The 25,264-nt window shown below is 48.0% G+C and overlaps 1 protein-coding gene across 5 annotated transcripts in view; it reads right to left on the bottom strand.

The window, feature by feature from the left end:
- SUFU (SUFU negative regulator of hedgehog signaling) overlaps window positions 1-20,658 on the bottom strand; it is a 98,871-nt gene extending 78,213 nt beyond the window's left edge. For 3 of the 5 annotated variants that reach the window (XM_079794274.1, XM_079794276.1, XM_079794273.1), the window contains exons 1-2: window positions 20,261-20,657; window positions 15,526-15,660 (exon numbers count right to left, since the gene is read on the bottom strand). In XM_079794274.1, the coding sequence (XP_079650400.1) occupies window positions 15,526-15,660; window positions 20,261-20,442 (317 nt within the window). In that variant the 5' untranslated portion in view covers window positions 20,443-20,657. Of the gene's footprint in view, window positions 1-15,525; window positions 15,661-20,260 lie in introns of all 5 variants that reach the window. The other 2 variants (XM_079794272.1, XM_079794275.1) reach the window with 2 other exon arrangements.
- Window positions 20,659-25,264: the final 4,606 nt, after the last annotated feature.

Here is a 25,264-nt window from a genome sequence, read left to right as displayed (position 1 = left end):
ACCATTGTCATACCCAATTCTAGGCAAAGGAGGTGTCCATGGTTTGCATTTGCTCTGAGCATTTAACAATGTGGGAAACAAAATCCATTTTGAGGGTACACGCCTAGAATTTTGGAGACCACGCTAGAAGATGCTTGGCAGGATGCAGTGTAAACTACTTCTTTCCTTGCTGAACTTCCCTGTTTGGGGGCAATGCCATGCAGGAAGGCTGAGGAAACAGCTACGCAAATTGAGGCTAGAAGACCTGCTTCCCAAGGGCTGCAGATATGATAGGAGTGTGAAGAATTGGGGTAATGCAAGACTGACTGGGAGCTGAAACTCTACAAAAGGAGCTGGGTTACTAGGTCAAAGGGAAGATTTCAAGCAGCCACCAATTAGAGGCAGCTTTGTAAATGTATTAGACCATTACTCCAGGCCTTTCATCCTGGGCCAAGAAAAATACATGATTTCTAACCACAAAAACTTGAGAAACAGACTCAAAGAAACACGTTCCTCGGCATGTGCAATAGGGGGAACCCTTGGATACAGAGAGGAAAAAATAATGCATCCAAGCAGCACCACTTTCCTGAGGAGGGTTGTGCACACACGCACATGTACACCATCTGCCTCCACACAGGGTGCTTCCTAGGCCAGTTCTGTGGTGGGCAGGCCAGCTTTCGTGGGACTGGCTGGGGGGGCAGGCCCATCCAGATGGTCTCCACCTGTGTTTGATTACCACCCACCAGGCTGGCTGGACACAACCTCTAACTCTGAAACATGAGTTTGGAATGGGCCTGCCTCAGGATAAACACACAACCTGGAGCCTGTCAGGTCTCTTTTTCAAAGCAGACTGCTCAGGCAATAGCCAAATGACAGGGTCATTCAGTCTTTAAAGTCCCCTGCAGGGGCCTGGCTTGGTCTGTACTTCCTCAACATGAGAGCTTCTCCAGCCAAAGCTGTTTTGTTTGACCAGAGGACGAAGCCCCTTTTACTAGGAGCAGCTGTCTCTCACATCTTCTGGGAAAGGAAAAGATGAGAGGAAATTGGCATGTGTGGCAGAGAGTGGGATCTGGGTTAGAGCAAAAAAATTTTGCTAAAAAACTGGTTGGTGGAATTTCTTACAACAGGAGTTTTTAAAAAAATACATTAAGGTTCTCCCCTCACTCACTCCCTACCAGGAATCACCAGGAGTGAGGGGTTCTAATTGTCTTGTTGCAGAAGTATGAATAAAATGGCCCCTAAAAATTGTTTCCGGCTAAAGAACTTCTGATCCTGCTCACTGAGGTGCCCAGGGGAGAGGCTGGCTTTGTCCTAGCAATTTGGTGAGCCTAGGCATGGCTGTGCCAACCTTAAGAGTAACATCAAACCTGCTGGCAGGAAGAACATGTGCCTTGAATTCTAGATACAGTTGCCCAATCCCTGGAACCTGCCAAAGGTCTGTCTCAAAGCATCTGACTAAGAAGGAATCACTCGGCCTCCAAGAGGCCAAAATGACCACTAACGTCAGGCAGAGGATGAATAGAAGAGATTTTCCTGACGTTGGATTCCTCCCAGAACCCTCAATTAGGCCTTGGATTCTTCCTGACAGCTATCATGCTTTGAGTGACAGCCATTATTACAACAGAATTCAGTAAACAATTACTAAATAAACATTTGTAAAGATGATGTTTTTATTTTTAACAGTTCACAATTATTGACACTTCATTAGCTATTTTGAAATGGTGTTTGGTAACTACAAAAGTACTATATATATATATACTATGTGTAAAATTATTTTGAAATATGTTTATATAGTAATATTCTGACACAGCTAAGATTTTTTTAAATTCCAGCTATAATATATTAACTTTATATAATCTTAAAAAAAGAAAGAACGTGCCCTAGCCAAAGAACGGTATGCTCAATTGGCTAGAGTGTCATCCCCTGAAAGGTAGCTATTTGATTCCTGGTCAAGGCACATACCCAGGTTGCAGGTTCAATCCTTGGTCAGGGCACATTTGGGAGGCAGCTGATTGATGTTTTTCTTTCTCTCTCCCTCTCTCTTTCTCTCTCTAAAATCAATTTTTTAAAAATAAAGAAAAAACAAGGTGGTAAGGGGGTTGAGGGACTGGGGGGAAAGGTGAAGGGATTAAAAAGTACAAATTGGAAGTGAAAAAGTAGTCACAGGGATAGGTACAGCACAGGAAATACAGTCAATATTATTGTAATAACTATGTATAGTGTCAGGTAGGTACTAGACTTATCAGGGGGATCACTTCATAAGTTATATAAATGTCTTACCACTATGCTATACACCTGAAGCTAATATTGAATGTCAACCATAACTGAAACATTTTAAAAGAAATTTAAAAACAAGAAAGAAAGAAAAGAAGGAAGAAAGAGTAAGAAAAACCCCAACAGCTAAGACTGCACCCTCACACTGAGCTGGAAGTCTGATGAGGCTACCGTGCAGGGCAGTCACATTTGAGGTTTTTTGGTGTTTTGTTGTTAATCCTCACCGGAGGATGTTTAGAGAGTGGAAGGAAGATGGAGACAGAGAGAAACACCGATGTAAGAGAGACACATCAATTGGTTGCCTCCTGCATGCACCCCGACCAGGGCCGGGGAACCTGCAACCGAAGTACGTGCCCTTGACCGGAATGGAACCCGGGACCCTTCAGTCCGCAGGCCAACGCTCTATCCACTGAGCCAAACTGGCTAGGGCACCATTGAGTTTTAACTCTGAGTAGGAGATGCTCTTTCCACTACACGCCATCCAACCAGATTCAGGGAATGCATTTGCCTCACTCAAGTTGATGTTTCCTGAGATCCCTTGCTGGGAGCCAAGGAGCACATTCCCACAGCATTCCACAAGTTTAAAAATAGTAGCTCCCAGGACTGATTCAGCTGAGAATCCAGCCAAGCAAACTCACCTGGCTCCCAACACTTAGGGTGGCTTAACTCTATCTCAGTGAGCAAAGAGCTTCCCAGTCTGAGACACTAAATTGAACAAAAACACCAAGCCCAGAGCAGCATACCCTTTCTGTGCAGGGTGGTGAAAACTCCCAGTTCACTCTCCCCTAGTGGAGACCTCTGTACCTTGTCCCTCTACTCCCAACCACCACCAAGAACTGAAAGGTCAGTCAGTACCCTGGGGGATTCCAAGCCAACTTGACGCTCTCTAGGAATTCTGGGCCAAGGAAGAGCCTGGTGCCTGGGTTTCTTGGCATCATTATGACAGCTGCCACACTCTTGGCTTTGGCATAAAGCAACATGTATACAAAGATCTTTTTTTAAATAAATAAAAAGACAGGCTAGGCCAATGGCAGCAAGACCACAGTCTGACTTGGGAAATGAGGCGCCATCTGCATATAGGTGTAAGCTTGGGGGCTTCCTGCATACCCAAGAGCCAGGCATTCTTCTCAAGGGCCTTTGTCCACCCGCTATCCTCCAGGACTCTGGGAAGCCAGCTGCCCCAGGAGATTAAGAAATCTGATTGAGGGTAATGGGAAGAAACAAATCTTTTCAGCATCTCAGTTCCCCAAGGACTGTACTTTTGCATGTTCTGTACATGAGCACATTATGTCACAGCTGAGCAAATGCTAAATGGTAATAATATTCCCATTGTCATCCAAAAAGATAATCAGGCTGAGACATTCAAACACAAACAAGATAAGACAATATTAAAAAGCAATGAATCTTCCTCTCAGTCACTATCAAAGTCAGATTCAAATACCTTAATGGCATTTCCTTTGAGCCACTTTTGCTGCTGTTTCCTTTTTAGGGAAACAAAACCATCACTAAACTCTGTTCTCTTGTCTTTGTACCAATGCTGAGGTCCCACATTACTGCAAAAGTTTCCTAAAGCCCACTTCTGGCCTCCAACACATCATCCCTTTGCTTCCCTCCCCAATCAACAGATAACTTGTTAAATGTCACATTCTTTACAATGCCTTCAAATTCTCCCACCTCATCTTGCTCCACTACTCTCCTCTCTTACCAAGTCCCAAACATACCAGCCTTCTTTCTGTTCCTTGGACTCCTTTCTACCGCAGGGACTTTGCACTAGCTATTTTCACTAACTACCATCTTCACGTGGTTGAATGACCAGAGCATTGTACAACTTCAGAGAGCACCAACTGCATGGAAAGCCACTGGATGGTTCTGAGCAGGGAGTGACATACATGAAATGCTGTGGACACTGCCCCGGCTACAGAACTAAGGGACCCACATCAGCAATGTTCCTGCAAAGCTCCAACCTCAAAGGCTCCCTGCTCAGCTACTGCCATCCTTCTGGGCTCTTCCTCTGTGCAAAACCCCTGGCTTCAGGAATGAGAAATTGCCACACTAGCTTTAAGAGGGCAGGAATCCAGCATGTCTGCAACCCAATATACTGGAAAAACTAGAGCAAGAAGGAAAGGGGGTCAGGGCAAGCCAGTGTCATCTGTCTGTTTCCATTATGTTTTTTCCTCTAACCACCAAGTGTTTCTGAAGCATTTGGGAATCAAATCCATCACAGGCAGAAAGCGCAGCCGCCAGCTTGACCCCCTGGGATCGGAAGCCTGGGCCAGGCCCCATTCTCTAGTACTTACCCCTCCCCACAGGCATGGCTCCTGAGTTCCTGACCTCATGTTGAAAAGCCTGAGATCAGAGTAAGGGAAACTAGTGGTCAGAGGCAGGATTCCAAGCGCTCACAGGGTCAGTACTGGAAAAACAAAACATCTCCTTGATTGGCCTTCTTGTGGCAAAGCTGGTTCTATGACCCAGGACTCAAGAAGCCTGAATAACATGGGAGGGAGTAGGAAGGTAAGGGATCTTTGAAGGCCATTAGCTTTTACTGACATGCAAGTAAAGGGCCTGGAGCCCAGTGAACCACATCACTCTGAGAAGCTTCGATAAACCCATATTCTCACTGATAAATGGGCAACTGGCCTAGCCCCAAACAGTCCTGACAACGGTTCTGGTTCTGGGCCTCAGGTCTTCTGCTCGCAAAGAGCCCTCCACCAAGCCTCAAGGCATGGCTGCAGAAAAGGAGGCAAGGAGGTCCTGCATGGTGAACTAGGGCTCCGAGGCTGTATTAGGCCCACCTCCCCACAATGTTTTCCAGTTAAAGGACCCTTCAGCCAAAAAGATTGGAGGATCCATGAAGTCCAGGACAGGAGTAAGCTGTTCATTACTCTATACTCATGCCCAGAACTGTCCCAACAATGATTATCACTGTAATGAACGAGAGGCCGACCCTCCAAATGAAGAAGAGAGGCTGGTGATTAACACTGGATGGGAACCAGGTGTACCACCCAACATCAGGTAGACCCAGTGCCAGGACAGAACAGTGGGCCACCCTTTTTCCTAGATCTATTGACCAGATCCTGCTGCATACATACAGTATTAGTACATTATTTGATTTTTATATATGACAGAAAGCCTCACGAGCCCAAGATGGTAGCCATTTATTTCAGGCAACTGCCTGAAAAGTATCTCATCCATCTCTTGGCATTTGTGCTTATACTGTGAACCTTCTGTATATCTTGTGTACCAGGAGCCTAGGGCACTCTGTAATCCAGTCTCACATCTTCTGTATCCACACACCCAACAAAGGGAGAAATACTGAGGCTCATGGTGTCCACTTCCAGGTGACAATGACCACCAAATCCAAACACTGATCACCTTTTTAAGGGGAAATCAACAAATAGGAACAACATACAGCCTCAGGACTATCACCACCAGGCATGTTAATCTGTAGTTAAAGAATCAAAGTACTGCCCGGTAGGAAAAAAAAATCAAGGTATTAACTGAGAGGTGGGCAGCCAGCACAGCTGGTACATACACTACCTAAACTGCTCTTCACTTCTATGAGAAGTTAAGTAGCAAAAAAAAAAAAAAAATGCAATATGGCAATGGGTAGGAGCCATTTTCCCAAACAAATGTGCTGTTTTCAGTATCTGGAAACCTTAGCAGCCGTGAGCCAGCTGAATTTAGAAAACAGTGTTAGCGGGGTAGTATGGAAGCCTTGGAAGATGTTAAGTCCCAAACTGAGGGGACTAACACAAGACAGAAGCCCTACACACACACCTGGGAAAGCATCACTCAAGATTAACTGCTTACAGAAATCATCATGAGGACATATATGGGATCACAAACAAAAGGTGATAGGATTAGGAATTTTTTTTTCCCACCCTTCTCTAATTTCCAACGTTTTGGGTAAAACGGGTCAACTGTCTTTATAATGAAAAAAGCAAATTTAGGCCTGGCTGGGTAGCTCAGTTAGTTAGAGGGTCATCCTGATACGCTGAGGTTTTGGGTTTGATCTCCAGACAGAACACATATAAGAAGCAATCAATGAATGCATAAATAAGTGGAACAACAAATTGATGTTTTTTTTCTCTCTCCCCCCCTCCCCTTCTCTCTCTCTCTCAAATCAAGAAGAAAAAAAAAGGCAAATTTATAACTAAAAGGTGCCAGCAATGATGGATAGAACAGGAAAAGTATAGGCCAGGGAAGTTTTGGATTTTGGAAAATCCTTTTGATCCCATTCAACCAAGACAGAGTTTGAGGTCTGGCTGGGGCCTGAAGGAGCCTGGTGTACTCTTCTCTCATCTAAGGCAAGGTTAGCTCACTAGGGTATGCAGTTGACAAGTTAGCACACCAGTCTTTCTATAGTTTGTATTGGAAGACACAGTGAATCATGAACCTTGGGAATGAGGTTGTAGGCCTCAGTACCAGCTACAGACTTTATGGAAGATACCATCACTGGGGAAAAGAAGGTATAGAACTCATGAGCCAACCCCAGTTAAAATCAACAAAGATGGAATTCAGATGTGGACTAGCATCTACTCAGGGGAACTAACTCACTTAATGGCTTGAAAAGTAGCCAAAAGGAAAATATTCCAGAAAACATAATTAGCTCCACTGTCTGAACTCATGATGTGAGAAAAAGTGTATGTGGTCTGGGGTAGAGTGGGTACAGGAGGAGGAAAGAAACAAAAACAAAAATATGTCACCAAAGAATAGATACAGACAGCAGACAAGTATATGAAAAGATGTTCAACATCTCATGTCATTAGGAAACTGTAAATTAATACAACAATAATATAGCACTCCACCCCTATCAGAATGGCTAAAATCTAAAAAACTGACAATACCAAATGCTGGTGGGGACACAGAATGAGAGGAACTCATTCATTGCTGGTAGGAATGAAAAGGTACAGTAGTTACTTTGGAGGGCAGTTTGGCAGTTTCTTACAAAGCTAAACATAGTCTTATCACATGGTCCAGCAATTTAACCCTAATGAGTTGAAAACTTACGTCCACACAAAACCTATAAATGAGTGCTTATGACAGCTTTATTCTATTCAAAATTGCCAAAAATTGGAATCAATCAAGATATCCTTCAATATGTGAATGGATAAACTATGGCACAAACATACAATGAAATATTAATCAGTGATAAAAGGAAAAGTGCTATCAAGCCCCCAAAAGACAAGGGGAAACCTTAAGTGCATATTGCTGAGTGAAAGAAGTCAGTCTGAAAAGGCTACTTTACTAATGATTCCAACTATAAAACTGAAGAGACAGTAAAACAGTCAGTGGCTGCCAGAGGTTTGGGAGGACGGAGAAAGGGATGAATAGGCAAAGCACAAGGCACTCTTAGGGCAGTGAAACTATTCTGTATGACACTGTAATGGTGGGTACAAAATATGTATTTGTTGAAACCCATAGAACTGTATAACATAAAGAGAGAATCCTAATGTAGGGACATTAGTTAATACATTTTTACAGCTCTCTAATGTAGGGACATTAGTTAATAAAAATGATATTAGTACTGGTTCATCAGTTGTAACAAATGTACCATGCTAATGCAAGATCCTATATAATAAAAGTCTAATATGCAAATTGTCCCCTCCTGTGGGTCGCTAGACTGGGAGTTCGACTGCTCACTATGACATGCGCTGACCACCAGAGGGTGATGCGGAACATGGTGGGTGTTGACTAAGTGGCGCTGGCTGCCAGCCAGCAGCAGTGGAGGTATTGCCAACCCGATGGGCCCCGAGGAGAGCAGGACTGCTGCGAGATGGTGGAGCAGGTGAGCAGGCGGCACCAGACTAAGGCAGGTGCGGGTACAAGCAGGAGCCCTGTCACCCCGCCATTGGCCCACAGACAGAGACCAGCAGTGGTAGCGGCAGCGGGCAGGGCTGCCACCTGGCTCCCAGGTGCTGAGAGAGTCAGGCAGGGGCCTCCCCTGCTCCCCCACCACCACCACCAATTGCCCCACAGGTGGGATGGTGGAGCAAGTGAGGGGGCAGCACCAGGCCAAAGCGGGGTGCCAGGTGGAGCTGCAGGGTGCGAGCTGGGGCCCGATCCCCGCAGGCCACCCCGAGGCACTCCACCCATGCACGAATTCATGTACTGGGCCTCTAGTATTAAATAATATGGGAAACTATAAGCAGAAAAGAGAAAGGGTATGTGGGAACTCTTTATACTATCTGTTCAATTTTCTATAAACATAAAACTACTCTAAAATGAAGTCTACTAATTTAAAAAACCATTACAGAAACAAAAATGTTTTTTTAAAATGATTTGAAAATCTATAATAATAAAAGTGTAATATGCTAATCATACCCAATGTCCTTCCGGACGACCTTCAGGATGAAGCCAGGGCTGTGAGGGAAGCCCGGGTCCCGGGTGCCTTCCCAGAGGGAAGCCTGGTCCCGGGTGCCAGAGGGAAGCTGGTGCTGGCAGCCAGGGGAAGGAAGGCCTACTCTTGCACAAATTTTGTGCATCAGTTCTTTAGTCTATACCAATAAACGAGTAATATGCCAATTAGACCGGGTCAACCGGCCATCTTCCGGACTTCCTTCCGGACAAAGCCATGGTGGTAGGGGATGAAGCAGAGGCAGTTAGGGGCAAGATCAGGCTGGCACGGGAGAGCAGTTGTGGGTGACCAGGCCGGCAGGAGAGGGCAGTTGGGGACATGACCAGGCTGGCATGGGAGGGCAGTTGTGGGTGATCAGGCTGGCAGGAAAGGGCAGTTGGGGGCGATCAGGCTGGCAGGGGAGAAGTTAGGCGTCAATCAGGCTGGCAGGGGAGGAGTTAGGGGCAATCAGGCAGGCAGGCAAGCGGTTAGGAGCCAATGGTCCAGATTGTGAGAGGGATGTTCAACTGCAGGATTGGGCCTAAACCAGCAGTCAGACATCCCCCGAGGGGTCCCAGATTGGAGAGGGTGCAGGCCAGGCTGAGGGATAGGCCCCCCCGCCCCCCTTGTGCATGAATTTCCTGCACCGGGCCTCTAGTATTCATATGAAGATTGAAGGGAAAAATATCCTCTGCAGGGTAACATCTTTTTTTTCCTTTTGAAAAAAAATTTTTTTTATTGATTTTTAGAGAAAGAGGGTGAGGGAGAGAGAGAGAGAAGCATCAATGTGAGTGTCAAACATCAATTGGCTGCTTCCTAAATGCCCCCTACTGGGGAATAAGAACTGAAACCTGGGCACATGCCCTGACTAGGAATCCAACCGGGAATCCTTTGGTGCATGGGACGATGCCCAACCAACTAAACCACACCGGCCAAGGCAGACATCTTTTTATCAGAACAAAAATCCGTCACAGATTGACACAGGATTCTGTGGCCTACTCTCCAGTTCTACCCTCTTGCCATTACCCAGCAGGACTCTTTCTTCTCTGTAAAGTTACTTCAATATCCAGCTCAACATTTCCACTACAAAGCACTTCCTGCTTAACTATTCACATTCTGTTAAGCCAAGATACCTTTGAACTTAGGCGCATAATTGTAATAATGGTCTCTAGCCCTACCCTCCTCTTTACACAGGTAAAGGAAGGGAAGGAAAGGGTGAGGACTTCTGGATCAGGAGTCCCTGAATTTATAGCTCAGCTCTAGCATTCACAAGCTAAGTACATAAATACCTCAACATCTTTGTGCCTCAGTTTCCTTGGAAAATAATATTAATAATCCCTACCCCATAAAGATAGTGTGAAGATGAAATGAGTTCATATAAAATACTAAGAATAGTGCTTGCACACAGTAAAAACTATAAGCGTTTGCTATTGTTACATTTTTTAAGTCTCTTGAAGCACTGAAGATCACAGGGTAAGAGAAGCAGCTTCAAAGCCACAGAAGTCAGATAAAGCCAAAAGCTGTTTCCAGCCCCAATCCACACTATCTTCTTTCCCAGCCACTGCCATTTCTTACCAAACAGATGCTGAGGTTTCCAGGGACAGGAGTTAGGTATTTGACGACTTCTCATTGTTCCCCAACCCCAACATATCATCTTCAACATTCTGCTTGTATTGGGAACTTGACATAGCTTTGCTGGTGGGGTGTGCTGCACAGTCCAACACTGAGTGTAGGAGAGCTCTGCAGGCAGGTCAGTGTGCTGTAAAGGATGTGTGCAGGGGAGAAAAGACCATTTCTACAGGTCTCAGGTCAGAGGATAGGATCACTCCATACATATCTTAGGACCAGACATCAGAAATGAGATACTGAAACAAAACATAGCTGAGTGGGATACCCCAGAGGCATAATAGAGGAATAAATTTAGGAGTCAAAGGTCAAAGTCCAGATTCAGGACCTCTGAGTACGGATGCTGGGCAAGTGAGATGCTGACAAACACAGACCTAGAACATGGCAGGTGCGCGGATCGGAATTCAATGTGAAAAAAGTCACAGTGTGAAAGATGGGAGTCTAGAAAGACAGGCTGAACAGGGAGGAATCCTAGGACTGAGAGACCTGATCAAGTCAAACCCATAAAGGCTTCTAGTCTGCCTCTCTCTGCAGGAAGAGAAGGAAATGCCCCAGTGCTGAGCAGCCCAGGGCACCACTCCCCAGTAGTTAGGCCTCTCGGACTTCTTTTTACAAGTTATAATTGACATATAGTATTATGTCATATTTGACATATTTCAGGAGCACAACACAGTCTTTCAACATGTATATGCCTTACCAAGTACTCACCACAATAAGTCTCATAATCATCTCCTCTCGGACTTTTAAAAAAATATATTTTTTTATTGATTTCAGAGATGAAGGGAGAGGAAGAGATAGAAACATTAATGATGAGAGAGAATCACTGATTGGCTGCTTCCTGCATACCCCCTACTGGGTACCAAGCCCGCAACCAGGGCATGTGCCCTTGACCAGTCCACAGACTGACGCTCTATTCACTGAGCCAAACCGGCTACGGCGTCCTCTTGGACTTTTTGAAGTGAGTTTGACTGGGCCAGCTCAAGGAACCTCTTCCCACTGTCCCTTAGTGCTGAGGAGACAATTTGGAATCACTACCCCATGGAGGAAGAACTAATCTATGCTACAAATGAAATGCTTGATAAAGGATGAAACCACACACCTGCACAGATCTGCTGGGAGCCCCACAATGCCTTAGGTGTTCCTGTGATTACCAAAGAAAAGAAAGTCTCAACATTTCAAAAGTCAGAGATCTGAGGCCTGAAATCCAACCCAGAATAATGGTTTCAGCTTCAGGAAGAGCCCTAGTCCCACTGCTGGCTCCTACTCCCACCTTGGGCTAAAACCAAGGGTGCCCTGCTCTTTCCAGGTAGCCCAGATCCCTGCCCTTAGCAGACAGCAGTCACCGTGTCACACCAACAGTCATCCTGAAACTAAAGACCTCTGAGAGAAAGGCAGTGGGACCAAAGCTTCAGGGAGGCCTGCCCTCCAATGAGCCTACACAGCACTTCCTCAGCCTGCTGTGCCCAGCTAGGGGAGGGCGGGGACCTGCTGTCAGTGTGTGGCTTACAGAAGCAGTCCAGTTGTTAGTCTCATGAGAGCTTTGGGATGAAAGCAAATGCCCAACCAGAGAGGGAAACATGCTCTCAGGACAGGTGTGTTATGGCAAAGGCAGGATTTCCACTGGAAACCGTAGGGGATGAAATGGCACAAAAAGTTCCTGCAAACTAGGCTTTTAAGAAGGAAATTAGCATTTCCCATCTGTAGAGGACCAAGACCACACAAAACAACAAGTGAAAAAGTTAATCTGTATCCAGTGTTTTAATAAATAACTCATTCCATGCAGAGCCCAGCTGAGAGGAACCTGTGGGGAAAAGGCAAAACCCGAGGCAGCCATAGAAAACCAGTCACCAACAACTCCAGTCCCCAGGGGGGCAAGAACAACTCCAAACTCCATGGACATACCTGCCGAGAAGCCAGTTTGTGGGGAGGTGTGGGCTCTGCCCTGTGGAGCTGCCACCCTTTGGGCCACCACCACCCAGAGCAGTCTTTGGAAGCAGCCGACCTGCCCAGGGGAATCTCATCAGGGGCGTCTGCCTGAGATCACAAATACTCTACACCTAGACAGCTGAGTGCGTTGTGGTTAGGCCTGGCGTAGTATGGGTCCAGCCAGGGCTGCTGGCAGCACCAGGGGCAGCCCAAAATCCTCACACAGAGAGCCACCTCTTGCACAGCCCCACAAATTTCTACAGTCCGGTCCACAGCTGCCTGGCCACAAAGGAAAAGCCAGAGCTGCAAGCTTCCAACAAGCATTTGGCAGCTGACGTTCAGCTGTCTCACACCTCCCAAGTCCAGGCAAGAGCAACAGGACCGTCTCTGCTGCTGAAGTCAGTTGGGAGTAGCCTTAGGGTCCGTAGAAAAGCACTCCATTCTCCCCTGTGGCTGCCCCAAGCTGGAACTTGTTCCATCTCTCCAACTTCAGAAACAGCCTCTTGAGAACCTTTTAATCCAAACAAGTGCTCTCTTGCCCTGTTTCCTTTCATGAATGTAAATAGGGGAAAAACTTGGATGGAACTAGCCATCCCAGGGCTCATCCAATCAGTTTACTCTTCACCCTTTTTTAGGGCCACCAGGATGGGGCTCCCCTCCTGCCCCCAAAGCAAGCATGCCAGGGGCAAGAAGAAATGCAGGGAACCCTTGGGATTCTGCTTGTCAACCTTCAACAAGCTGTGAGGAGAAGGAAAGATATTAATGGGAGGAGTTACCCAGTAGATATTTAATATATACTGTGGATTAATTAAAATGGAAAGGCAGCCCTAGCTGGTTTGGCTCAGTGGATAGAGCGTCAGCCTGCAGACCAAAGGGTCCCAGGTTCGATTTCGGTCAAGAGCACATGCCCGGGGTTGCGGGTTCGATCCCCAGTAGGGGGCGTGCAGGAGGCAGCCAGTCAATGATTCTCTCTCATCATTGATGTTTCTCTCTCTCCCTCTCCCTTCCTCTCTGAAATAAATATATATATACTAGTAGCCCGTTTGCACGAAGATTCGTGCAATAGACCTTCATTCACCTGGCTGCCTGCACCAGTTTTCTGCCGGCACCGGGGACCCAGGCCTTGGCTGTGGCCACCGCCTTCTGCCTTCTTTCAGGGTCGGGGCTTGGCCCCGGGCGGTGGCCTCGGACTCAGCGGCACCCAGCGTCCCTGCTACCAATCGCAGGAGCCGACCCCCAGTGGTTTCCTGCGATCGGTGCAGGCTCCCCGCTGGTGCCCAAGGCCGGGAAAGCCTCGGGCGGCTTTCCCGGCCTTGGGCTCTGCCACACCCCAATGTCCCTGCAACGGTTTCCTGGTGGGCGTGGTTGGTGGGCGTGGCTTGGTCGTAGCGAAGGTGCGGTCAATTTGCATATTTGTCTATTATAAGGTAAGATATATATTTTTTTAAAGTTTGTTTGTATTATCATCTTAAAGACAAAAAATGCCCCATACACTCCTTTCTTCCCAATCATAAGAGAGAGCAGAGAACAGTGGGGATGTTAGGAGATCCTGCTGCTCTCCTTAACTTGCTGTATGGCCTTTGGCAGGCTGCTGGACTTACCTCAACTGTACAACCAAGGGAGGTGGGCTAGATCAGTGTTTCCTATTTATCTGTGACAATAAATAAAAAAGTTCCCTTTTCAATTCTCTTTCGGTTTTTCTAATCATGTCTGGTGTCAGGTTCTATTCGGTATTAGCATATATTTTTTTTCTTAAATATATTTTTATTGATTTCAGGGAGGAAGGGAGATGGATAGAAAGATAGAAACATCAATGATGAGAAAGAATAATTGATCAGCTGCCTCCTACATGCTCCACATTGGGGCTCAAGCCTGTAACCCAGGCATGTGCCCTGACCAGGAATTGAACCATGACCTCCTGGTTCATAGGTCGACGCTCCACCACTGAGTCACATGGGCTGGGCTTAACATATTTTTTTAATACCTCTCTCATATTTCTTGCTGATCTCTTGAACAAAGAGAAAGGTGGCCTCAGGCTTAGAATATTCTGTGACAGGCCACAGTATTAAGCTAGAATTTAATAACATTGCTTTGTTATTACCGTGTTTATTTCCATAACTACCTTTAAATTATAGCAAATGATATTGGTTTCCATATATGATAGTGATTTAACTTTTAAAGATTTATTTGTATCAATTTTTAAAAGGAGGGTTGGTTTACAGAGAAGACACAGTAGATAATATGCTACAGGTGGCAAAAATTATGTAGGCAGCACTAGAAGTTTGGAAACATGGGGCTAGAAGATGTTTAAAGCCTCTCGCAGTCCTCAAAGTGAATGCTGGTGTCCTAACGTGTCAGGTGCAGCTCTCACCCCAGACCCCTTCTTACAAGATTCCTCTCAAACGTCACCTCCTTCCTGGAGCTTCTGATCCCGCAGGCTGATTCACAGTCACTCGCTCCACTCTGCTCCCAGAGCATGTTCTACACCCATGGGTTGCAGCATTTATTACTCAGTACTATAACCATCTCTTTAAGCTTCCTTCCCCTCAAGAACATGAGCTCAATAAAAGAATTATGTCTTGGGATTTTATTCCAACACGTTTATTATGACATTCTATCTCTGTTACAAAATAGGTGCTTGATGAATGTATGCTGAATGAACCAATGCTTCTGGCCTTTTTCCACTGAATGAGAAGACAAAAGACAGTGGAAGAAGAATGTTGACAGAAATTCACTTGCCATAATTCCAACTTAACACCTCTTAGCACTTATGCTAGAAGTTAGAACGCTCACTATTCTTACCTCAGCTTTGAGCACTAAATTAAATAAGAATCCATGAATCTGTTTCAAAGAGGAAGTAGGTAAAATGGATGGAGGGACAGAGATGTTTATAGAGATGGATATATTCGTGATGAAGCAAGTAGAGTAAAATGTTGATGGTAGAATCTAGGTAGTGGGTATATGAGTATTCACTATAAACTTCTTTCAACTTTGCTTTATGTTTAAATTTTTTCATAATAAGCTAGCAGGGGGGTGGGAGAGAAGAAGTAGACTTAAAAACATCAACACAAATTCTGGGTCATAGCTATGCTGCCTGTCCTCTGAGCTCAAACACCAGAGCAAGCTTGGGAAAACCTGATAGTTTTAGAACTCTTGCTCATCATCGACACTTTCCTGCACAGGTAAGCAGAGCTCAGGTGCTGACCTGGACCATGTTGGCACAATGAGATATAGGCAGAGGACAGACACCCAGAAGTTCCACCTGAGAAGTACCAATCCCACAGGACTATGACATCATCATCCCTACGCTGGAAAAACCTCAGAGAAAAGGTTCAAGGCTAAGGAACAGGCAGATGAAGGGTGGGCAAGTGGCACACACTCACTCATGGACTCTGCTGTCACCATAGAGGTCGCTGAGGCCGAAGCTGATGTAGTGCCAGTGTTCAGGGATATTGGCAGAAGGGCTCCCCACGTTCCTGTACATGCTAACATAATCCAAGGGGTCTGGGCCACCCAACCTGCAAAAGACAAAACACAGGGTTGTTAGTGTGAATCTGAAAGCAGACAGTGTGAAGCTAAGGGATGTCTTACAAACCTGAAGGGCCCCAAACTGAAGGAAACTGGGGTGAAAGATAACTAAAGGGAGGCCACACCTCTCTGGGATAAGACCATGGAATGGGTGGCTAGAAGTTGCCTAATTCCCCACACATGACAGACTCCTTTCTCCTATCCCCAACAGGTAGGACCTCTTTTAGAAATAAAACAGACTGGATGGCTGCCCCTTTTGCTTCCTCCTGTTTCAAACTACCAATCCCAAATGGGATTGGCAGGGATTCTCTCTCCTTCATGGTGCCTATAAACATGTCATGCTTCAAGGCAAGAGGTGCATCTGTCAATCCAATTGGCCTCTGTTGAAAGACCATCCTTAGCATCCCCAATGGGCACTGTTCCTGGAAGCAAGAGGCTCAGCTCCACTCTTGCCTCTTAGACAGACTAAATTGTGCCCTATGTTAATTACAGTTTGTTGTAAACAAACCCAATGCCTCCAGACCCATGCCTGCACCCCACAGACCAAAGCTGGTTGTTTGGGGAATTTTTTTAATCCTCACCCAAGGACATTTTTTATTGATTGATTGATTGAGAGGGAGAGAGGAGGGAGGGGAAAGAGACATCAATCAGTTGCCTCCTGCACATGCCCTGACTGGCCAGGGATCGAACCTGCAACCTAGGCATGTGCCCTGACTGAGAATCGGACCTACAACCTTTTGGTGTACAGGACAATGCTCCTATCAACTGAGCCACAGCAGCCAGGGCCCAAAGCTGGTCTTTTATCATGCAAATGACAAAAGCCAAACTTGGGCTAGCTCACCTCTGCACAGATAAAGATAACTGCAGCAGAAGCCAGGCTGAGCCCTGTGAGCTCCAGATCTGGAAGACGATCCTAGGAGACTACCATCTCAAAGGTAGAACTGGCACATTAAATTATTTGGGGCCTCTGAGGACCACATTAAACTTCCCACATAATTCCAACCGAAAGGCAGTGGAGGAAGAGATTCAGTCATTACCTCACTCTGAGGATTTAATTCAATAAGGGTTCCCTTTAGTAGAGCAATTAGTGCTCTTTTTTTAAAAAAATCCTGCTTTTCTTCAGAATGGATAGGGAAACTGGTAGACTTGAGAAACAGACAAAATAAATGGAAACCATCAGTGGAAGGAAGTCTGCATTTAGCCCACAGACACTCTGCATTTGAGCTGCCTGGACATCTGACTGTTCCACAGACTGCAAAAACTTTGCTGCTCCTGGGACATTGATGGAGTGCGCTTTGCAACTGGGTTCATATGCTAAAGGAACACTAACAACCAAATAAAAGGCATGCTTATGTGTGATCCCAGCAAGCATGCCAACACCATGCAATTAAAGCACTATTTAAAACCAGTAGGTCTCTTTTCATCCTCTTTGCCAGGATATTATTTGCTTTTGTAAAAATCCTTATTCTCTGCTAAGAAATGCTAAGTTATTTCTAGAACTTGTAAGAAAGTTGCTACAAATAGCTTAGAATTTCAACTGAGTGGATTAGAAAAAAGGACAAATCTCCCTGTCTTTCCTTAACTCAGATTTTGCCAAAATCATCTGACTAATTACACAACCAGTTGGATTTAGGAGAGCTTGTTGGGGAAGGGAAAAAAGAAAAGAGCAGCTAACTCTGAAACGACCCTATGATAGTGCATAGCCCAGGGGTCCTCAAACTTTTTAAACAGGGGGCCAGTTCACTGTCCCTCAGACCGTTGGAGGGCCGGACTAGAGTTTAAAAAAAACTATGAACAAATTCCTATGCACACTGCACATATCTTATTTTGAAGTAAAAAAACAAAACGGCAAAAACACCCGCATGTGGCCCGCGGGCCGTAGTTTGAGGACGCCTGGCATAGCCCAAGAACAGATGGAGTGACTACAGGCTCCATGTATGCCCCACTGTCCTGCTGCAAAACCCCAGTCCTACCCCTCCTTCAGCTTTGGTCCACCCAGCAACAAGTGCCAAAATTGCATCCACCATTCCATGCTTCATCTGCCACTCCACTACAACCCTCTTTCTGGCCAAGGCTCCCAGGAAGTACTCTCAAAGAGAGAGACTTTACCCTAAAACTCCAACTGCAGGGAGTGGCCAAGTGTCAGACCAAATGAACCTCGTCCCCGAGCACAGATAGTTCTGTTCTACTTACTCAGAAACCTGATGGGAAGCAGATGAGTATGTAGAAAATTTTCATATTTTGTACTTAGAAAAAGATGTTATCCAAGGACCCAGCATCCTTCAACTTAATTCCTTGAACACCTGACTTCACTCCCCAGGGCAGCTGCAGGACAAGCTGTGCCTCTCTGCTTCTGATCCCTACTCACTTAAGTCTCAGCTTTCAGAATGTGCTTGCTGACCAGGGTCCATTAGCCAAGAGCCACCGTTCCGTTGCAAGAAAAGGAATCCCCAGGTACATTGGGCCACAGCCAGACCCAGGCAGCCTCGGTCAGTCATCCTGTTATGAGAACTGAAGAGGCCTTGGTGGAATCCCAAATGTGAGGTACATCGATGAACTAATTTCAGGGTCTTAATCATGCACAATCCTCCAAATCTAGAAAGAACTAGTTGCCAAGCTGTCCCCTCTTCTATTTTTCCGCATCTAGGAAGCATTTCTAATTGCCAAGAATTCTGTACAGTTGCCTTTATTCGTCATTAGAATTTAGTCCATCTCTGAAAATAAGTCCTGCCTGGTTAACAAGCTTGCAGCAGGAAAAAAAAAAAAAGTTGCCCAAACTAGTCTTTGTCCTTTGCCTCTGCTTCCACACCTTTTACCCACAACTCTATCCTTCATGGCCACCTGGAGACAAAGACAGTCGCCCCAGTCTGTGGAGCAATTTCTCTTTACACTCAAATGAGGCCTGAACCAATAGCATGGCAGAGCCAGGCCCACTTTTCTCCTGACACAATCCAGGAGAGTTCATCACAATGCACATTTAAACATAGAGGTGCAATTAGAATGGGGATTAAGTTATCAAGAGCTGCTTTTCATTCAGAAGCTCTCTTCATAAACTCGTCTCAACCCAAGAGCGGTGTGCTTGCCAGAGAATTGTACCACTGGCCACACCTCCTGGCTACCAGACAGAGGCAGGCTGCTCCCCGTGGCCCTCCCTAAGGAGCAGGTGGCTGGTCCTCCACGCTGTCCACCTCTTCACATGCTTCCGTCACCACGGGGAGCTGGTTCCAGTCCTACGGAGCCTACCTTCTGCCGTTTCTGGAGGAAGACCTTGTCCTGGAGGAGAAAGACCCAGTCCTAAAGGGAGAGGTAACCAGAAAAGACATCCACTCACTTCCCCCTTCAGGTCTACCCTATGGCCACACCTCAAGCAGCTGCCTGCACCGTCCTTCAGGGCTCCATGAAGGGGCCATCTTAACACAGTGCCTGCAAGAATGTGGTTCTGGACATGGGCAACCAATCCCTCAGTCAACTTTTGGTCCAGAAAGATCATGAAGATAGGCTCTTTCTTTCCCACAGTTCCCATACACCAGTTTTGCCCAGAGGCTGCAGGATGAAACAGGAATGGGAAACTGGAGAAGACCATTCCTACTTCAAGGCCAGCCCGTCTGTAAAAGGTCTGATCCTTAACAGAGATGCTTCAGCGATCCCCTGAGAAACGGCTGCCTGCATCCCGAAGCTTGTGGCTAGGAAGCTCCTCCACATCTCACCGCCTTCCTCCCTCCACCCTGTCCGAGGCCCGCACTTTCAGTGTTTCCTCTGGTCCCCTTGGATCCCCAGCCAAGCCCTGGACCTCCCTGACCCTGCCTCTGTCCTAGCCAATGCCTTAAAGGAAAGCAGCTGCAGAGCTAGAGGAAGCTCGGCACCAAGAGAACTGTGCGGAGGAAGCACAGAGTTTATCGGGAAAAGTTGTTTCGTGAAACTTCGAACACAAAAGCACGGCACTGATACGATGTCTGAGCTCCCTGGGAAAGCATCAAAAAGGTGGCCCTCCTCCTCCTCGCTTCACCAGCGCAACGCTCACAACCAGCGCCCCTCCTCACCCAACGCGGAGCCGGGGTCCCCAGACCCGCCTCGGACCCGGTGCAGTCTCGTGCCCTCCAGCTCCGCCAGCCGCGCTCCTCCAAAGCCCTCAGCACGGCTCCCCAGACCCCGCCTCGCCTTCCCACCCCCACCCCCACCCCCACCCCACCCCCGTCCCAGTTCAGCCGCAACCCCCTCCAGGCTTCCCCTCGCCCGCTAATGACCCCCTACAGGCGCCCCCTCCTTTCACCACGTTTACAGTTCCCTCTCTCCTATCGATCCCCCTCGGCTCCTACACACACCCCCAATTCACTCCATTCTCCAAATCCCACTTAACCCTTCAACCTCCCCACCCTCGCCAGCCATTCGCTACCCGCAGTCTTCTTTAACCCCTTTGTCCCCATTCCTAACTTGAGCCTTAACTCCTTCCCTCCCAGCAGGAAGCCCTTCTTCCGAGGGCTTTAACCATTCGCCTCCCCCTCCTCCTCCTCCTCCTCTCCCCCCTCCCCCGCAAATTACTTCGCCCCGGGCGCTTAAACTCTTCCCAGCCCGCCGCGGCCCGGGGCTCACCAGTACTTGACGATCGCTGTAACCTGGAGCGGATTCGGCTGGTCCGGGTACAGGCGGCGGCACTCTCCGTAGATGGCGTGCAGTCCTGGGGGGAAGAGCGAGGCGAAGGCCGGCGGGGCAGTAGGGCCAGGGGCCGGGGGCGCGGTGGGGCCGGGGGCGCCGCTAGGCCGCAGCTCCGCCATCCCGGCGCGTCGAGCGCTGGGAGGACCCGGGAGGACGGACGAGCGGGAGAGCACTGCCGCGCCAGCGGGCGGACCCCGTAGGTGTAACTCCCTGAGGCGTTGGGGGCTGCAGCGAGGTCCAGGATCCGCGCCTGCGCACGGCGAGCCGTCCGCCCAGGCCGCGGCCGCCGCAGAGCGGGCCCGAGAGTGCCGCGGGGGCCGCGGGCCGCTCAAGGGGGCGGGGCACCGGCGCGCCCGATCCCGGATTCCATTAGCTAACGTCTGTGCCAGTCACAGAAACGGCGTGCCTGGGCAGTAGGTTTCGCCTCCCTCTCCCTGCGTTTGAGGCGTCCCAAAGCTCTTGGCCTCCCCCTAGTGTTAGGAGGAACCCAGGTTTAAATAGAGATGTGTAGGCATCCTTCTGAGGTGCTAGGGTCCCTCAAAAGCCCTGGGAAGTGCGCCAACAAAGGACTTGTCACTGGTTTGCTGACTCGCAAACCATATTTATTTAAACATAAACTAGAGGCCCAGTGCACGAAATTCCTGTGGGAGCGCACGGACCACCAGGGGGCAGCTCCTGCTTTGAGCGTCTGCCCCCTGGTGGTCAGTGTGCGTCATAGCGACCGGTCATTCTGCCCTACAGTCGATTTGCATAGTAGCCTTTTAGTATATAGGACAGTGGTCTGCAAACTGCGGCTTGCGAGCCACGGTTTGCTGCTCTGTTGACTAATGAGTTTGCCGACCACTGTCATATACTACCCTTTACCTCTTTGCACACAATATGCCACAATTGCCTAATCCTCGCAGCTTCCAACTACACGGTAACATTTAATCTACCAGTGGCCGCATGTGGCTCGCGAGCTGCAGTTTGCTGACCACTGATATAGGATATGGCAATGGACTGATTCATTCGTCCATGTGGCATTAGTGTGGTTTTTTTTAAAATTGATTTCAGAGAAGGGAAAGGGGGGGAGAAAGAGAGAGAGAAACATCAATAAGAGAGAATCATTGATCGGCTGCCTCCTGCACACCCCCTATCGGGGACAGAGCCCATAACCCAGGCATGTGCTCTGACTGGGAATTAACTATGACCTGGCTCATAGATAGAAACTCAACCACAGAGCCACACCCTCTGGGCCATGCGACATTAGTTTTAATAGATTATAAATCTAAATGTTTCCTATGTCTTTGAATGTCCTTTGAGCATACTGACTGACACACTGCCAAATTCAGGGGTCCTATGTCAAAATACCTATTTTGGAGTTCTGTCAGAAAGTAACAAGAATTGGCCTGAGGGCATGGCTCAGTGGTTGAGCATCAACCTACGAACCAGGAGGTCACGGTTAGATTCCCAGTCAGAGCACATGCCTGGTGGCAGGCTCGATCCCCAGTGTGGGTGTGCAGGAGGCAGCCAATCAATGATTCTCTCTCATCATTGATGTTTCTATCTCTCTCTCCCTCTTTCTTCCTCTCTGAAATCAATTAAAAATGTATTTTAAAAAAGGAAAGTTTAAAAAACAGGAAAGTAACAATAATTAAGTAAACCATGATCAATTCTTAAAATGACAATTATTTAATCAATATTTTTAGTGATGATAACCTATTCTTTGTTGTGTTTTAGGCAGATATGTGCAGATTGTCTTGAGGAACACCAGTATTCATTATCTCCTATGGACCTGCCCTTCCCCATTACTCTGACTTTCTTAATGGGAGAATTTTTAATTCCTAACGCACCTGCTTGGGAATTATTTTCCTGTTTACAATAACTTTTCAAAAAGTAATGTCTTCTACTCAATGATCTTAAAGAATTCCAAGAGACAGGGATAGACCAGTGTTATTGACTAAAAGGGTTCCTGCAACTTGAAGCGGGGGAAGAAATAATCTAGAGAAAAATGTACTGAGCTCATTTGAAAGCAGTAATACATAACTTCTCTTCATCTCTATATTCTCATCTATCAGTGTCAATTATATACCAGTAGTTCCAAGTGCTAGTCTTCAGACAAATGAATGTTAGCCTGCTGCAAAGTTTACTTCTACCCAGGAAAATATACAAAAAGCAAAAAAAAGGACTTGTTTCCTAAAAGGCAACTTGTATGCAATTTAAATTATTTTCCTTTGTTCTGGGAATATGTCCTTCCCCATGTGTATTAAATTTTTTTATTAGAGTGTTGATAGTGATCGATATTTATTAATGTCTTATGGAATGGCTATCATCAATAAATCAACAAATAAAAACATGATAATCAGCCCTAGCTGGTTTGTCTCAGTGGATAAAGCGTCAGCCTGCTGACTGAAAGGTCCCAGGTTCAATTCCAGTCAAGGGCACATGCCCAGGTTGGGAACTCGATCCCCAGTAGGGGGCGTACAGGAGACAGCCAGTCAATGATTCTCTCTCATCATTGATGTTTCTATCTCTCCCTCTCCCTTCCTCTCTGAAATCAATAAAAAAAAAAAAAATTAATGGAATTGCCTTATGACCCAGCAATTCTATTTCTGGGAATTTATCTGAAGAAACCCAAAACACTAATTTGAAAGAATATGTGCACCCCTATGTTCATTGCAATGTTATTTACAATAGCTAAGATTTGGAAGTAGCCTATCAGTAGATGAGTGGATAAAAAAGCTGTGGTACACATAGGGAAAAAGAACTCAATGGGACCCTTTTTTCCCTCCTGACGTGGGAGTCCATTCTGTGGGACTCTTTCCCTCTCCCCATGTGGGTGTCTGTACTTGTTCTTCAATAAATCTCCACCTTGGCTACACTAAAAAAAGAAGAAGAAGAAGAAGAAGAAAAAAGCTGTGGTTCATCTACACAATGGAATACTACTGGACAGTAAAAAAATAAGGAAATCTTACCGTTTGTGACAGCAGAGATGAACTAGAGAGTCCTAAGTGAAATAAGCCAGTCAGAGAAAGATAAGTGCCATATTATTTTACTCACTAGAGGCCCGGTGCATGAAATTTGTGCCCAGGTAGGGTCCATAGGCCTGGCCGGGATCAGGGCCAATTGGGCCTTCCTTCGTTCTGCACCGCCCCCTGGTGGTCAGCGCAGGTCATAGCGAGCGGTCAAACTCCTGGTCGGTGGAACTCCCCTTGGGACAATTTGCATATTAGCCTTTTATTACAGAGGATATGTGGAATCTAATGAACAAAATGAACTAACAAGTAAAATAGAGACTCATAGGTAGCAGGCTGACAGCTGGGTGGGGGGCGGTGTGTGTGGAGGGATTGAGCAAAAAAGAAAAAACTCATGGACACAGGTAACTGTGGTGATTGCTGGGGGGGGAGGGAGGAAGAGGGTATAGGGGGGATAAATGGTGATGCACGAGACTTGACTTGGGGTGGTGAACACACAGTGTACAGATGACATGTTGTAAAATTGTGCACCTAAAACTTGTGTAATCTTGGTCACCCTAATAAATTCAATAAAAAGGAAAAAAAAATCTGCTTCCCTTCTATTTACCCATAGAGACTACAAAACCCAGGGTACTGTGTCACTCCATCTCTTAAAACTAGGTGTGCGAGGCCGCCGGCCCCTGGATCCGGGTGAGCCCTGGGCCCCGGGTCCGGGCGAGGCCGCCGGCCCCTGGATCCGGGTGAGCCCTGGGCCCCGGGTCCGGGCGAGGCCGCCGGCCCCTGGATCCGGGTGAGCCCTGGGCCCCGGGTCCGGGCGAGGCCGCCGGCCCCCTGGATCCGGGTGAGCCCTGGGCCCCGGGTCCGGGCGAGGCCGCCGGGCCCCTGGGTCCGGGTGAGCCCTGGGCCCCGGGTCCGGGCGAGGCCGCGGGCCCCTGGGTCCGGGTGAGCCCTGGGCCCCGGGTCCGGGCGAGGCCGCGGGCCCCTGGGTCCGGGTGAGCCCTGGGCCCCGGGTCCGGGCGAGGCCGCGGGCCCCTGGGTCCGGGTGAGCCCTGGGCCCCGGGTCCGGGCGAGGCCGCGGGCCCCTGGGTCCGGGTGAGCCCTGGGCCCCGGGTCCGGGCGAGGCCGCCGGCCCCTGGGTCCGGGTGAGCCCTGGGCCCCGGGTCCGGGCGAGGCCGCCGGCCCCTGGGTCCGGGTGAGCCCTGGGCCCCGGGTCCGGGCGAGGCCGCCGGCCCCTGGGTCCGGGTGAGCCCTGGGCCCCGGGTCCGGGCGAGGCCGCCGGCCCCTGGATCCGGGTGAGCCCTGGGCCCCGGGTCCGGCGAGGCCGCGGGCCCCTGGATCCGGGTGAGCCCTGGGCCCCGGGTCCGGGCGAGGCCGCGGGCCCCTGGATCCGGGTGAGCCTGGCCCCGGGTCCAGGCGAGGCCGCGGGCCCCTGGATCCGGGTGAAGCAGTGCCCCTGGGTCCAGCCGAGACCAAACCAGAGGGAGTCGGACCTGCATTACCACCATTTGTCCACCATCCAGAGCTGAGGGGTCAGTGCCGACATGTACTCATAGGGAACCGGTGGACATTGATATTGGGTCTCAAAAGAACTGTTGGTCCAGAAAGAAACTCACTACAGACTGATTCATTTGCCTGTCAGCATAACTATTATTGCTCGTCGCACATTCAATTCTTATAAGTATATCTATAGTGACACATGATTTCGCTCATCTAGGGGAAATGATGAACAACATAGACTGATGAACAAGAACAGAACCAGAAACAAGGAGGCATCGATCGGACTATCGGGCCTCAGAGGGAGGATAGGGGAGGGTGGGGGGAGGGGGGAGAGATCAACCAAAGGTCTTGTGTGCATGCATATGAGCCTAACCAATGCTTAAGTTCAACAGAGGGTTGGGGCATCCAAGGGGAGGGGTGTGGGATGGGAATGGGGGGATGAGGACAAATATGTGACACCTTAATCAATAAAGAAATTTAAAAAAAAAAA

Source organism: Cnephaeus nilssonii (genome assembly GCF_951640355.1).
Source record: "Cnephaeus nilssonii genome assembly, chromosome: 16".
Classification (NCBI taxonomy): Eukaryota; Metazoa; Chordata; class Mammalia; order Chiroptera; family Vespertilionidae; genus Cnephaeus; species Cnephaeus nilssonii.
This window is presented reverse-complemented; position numbering and strand designations above follow the sequence as displayed.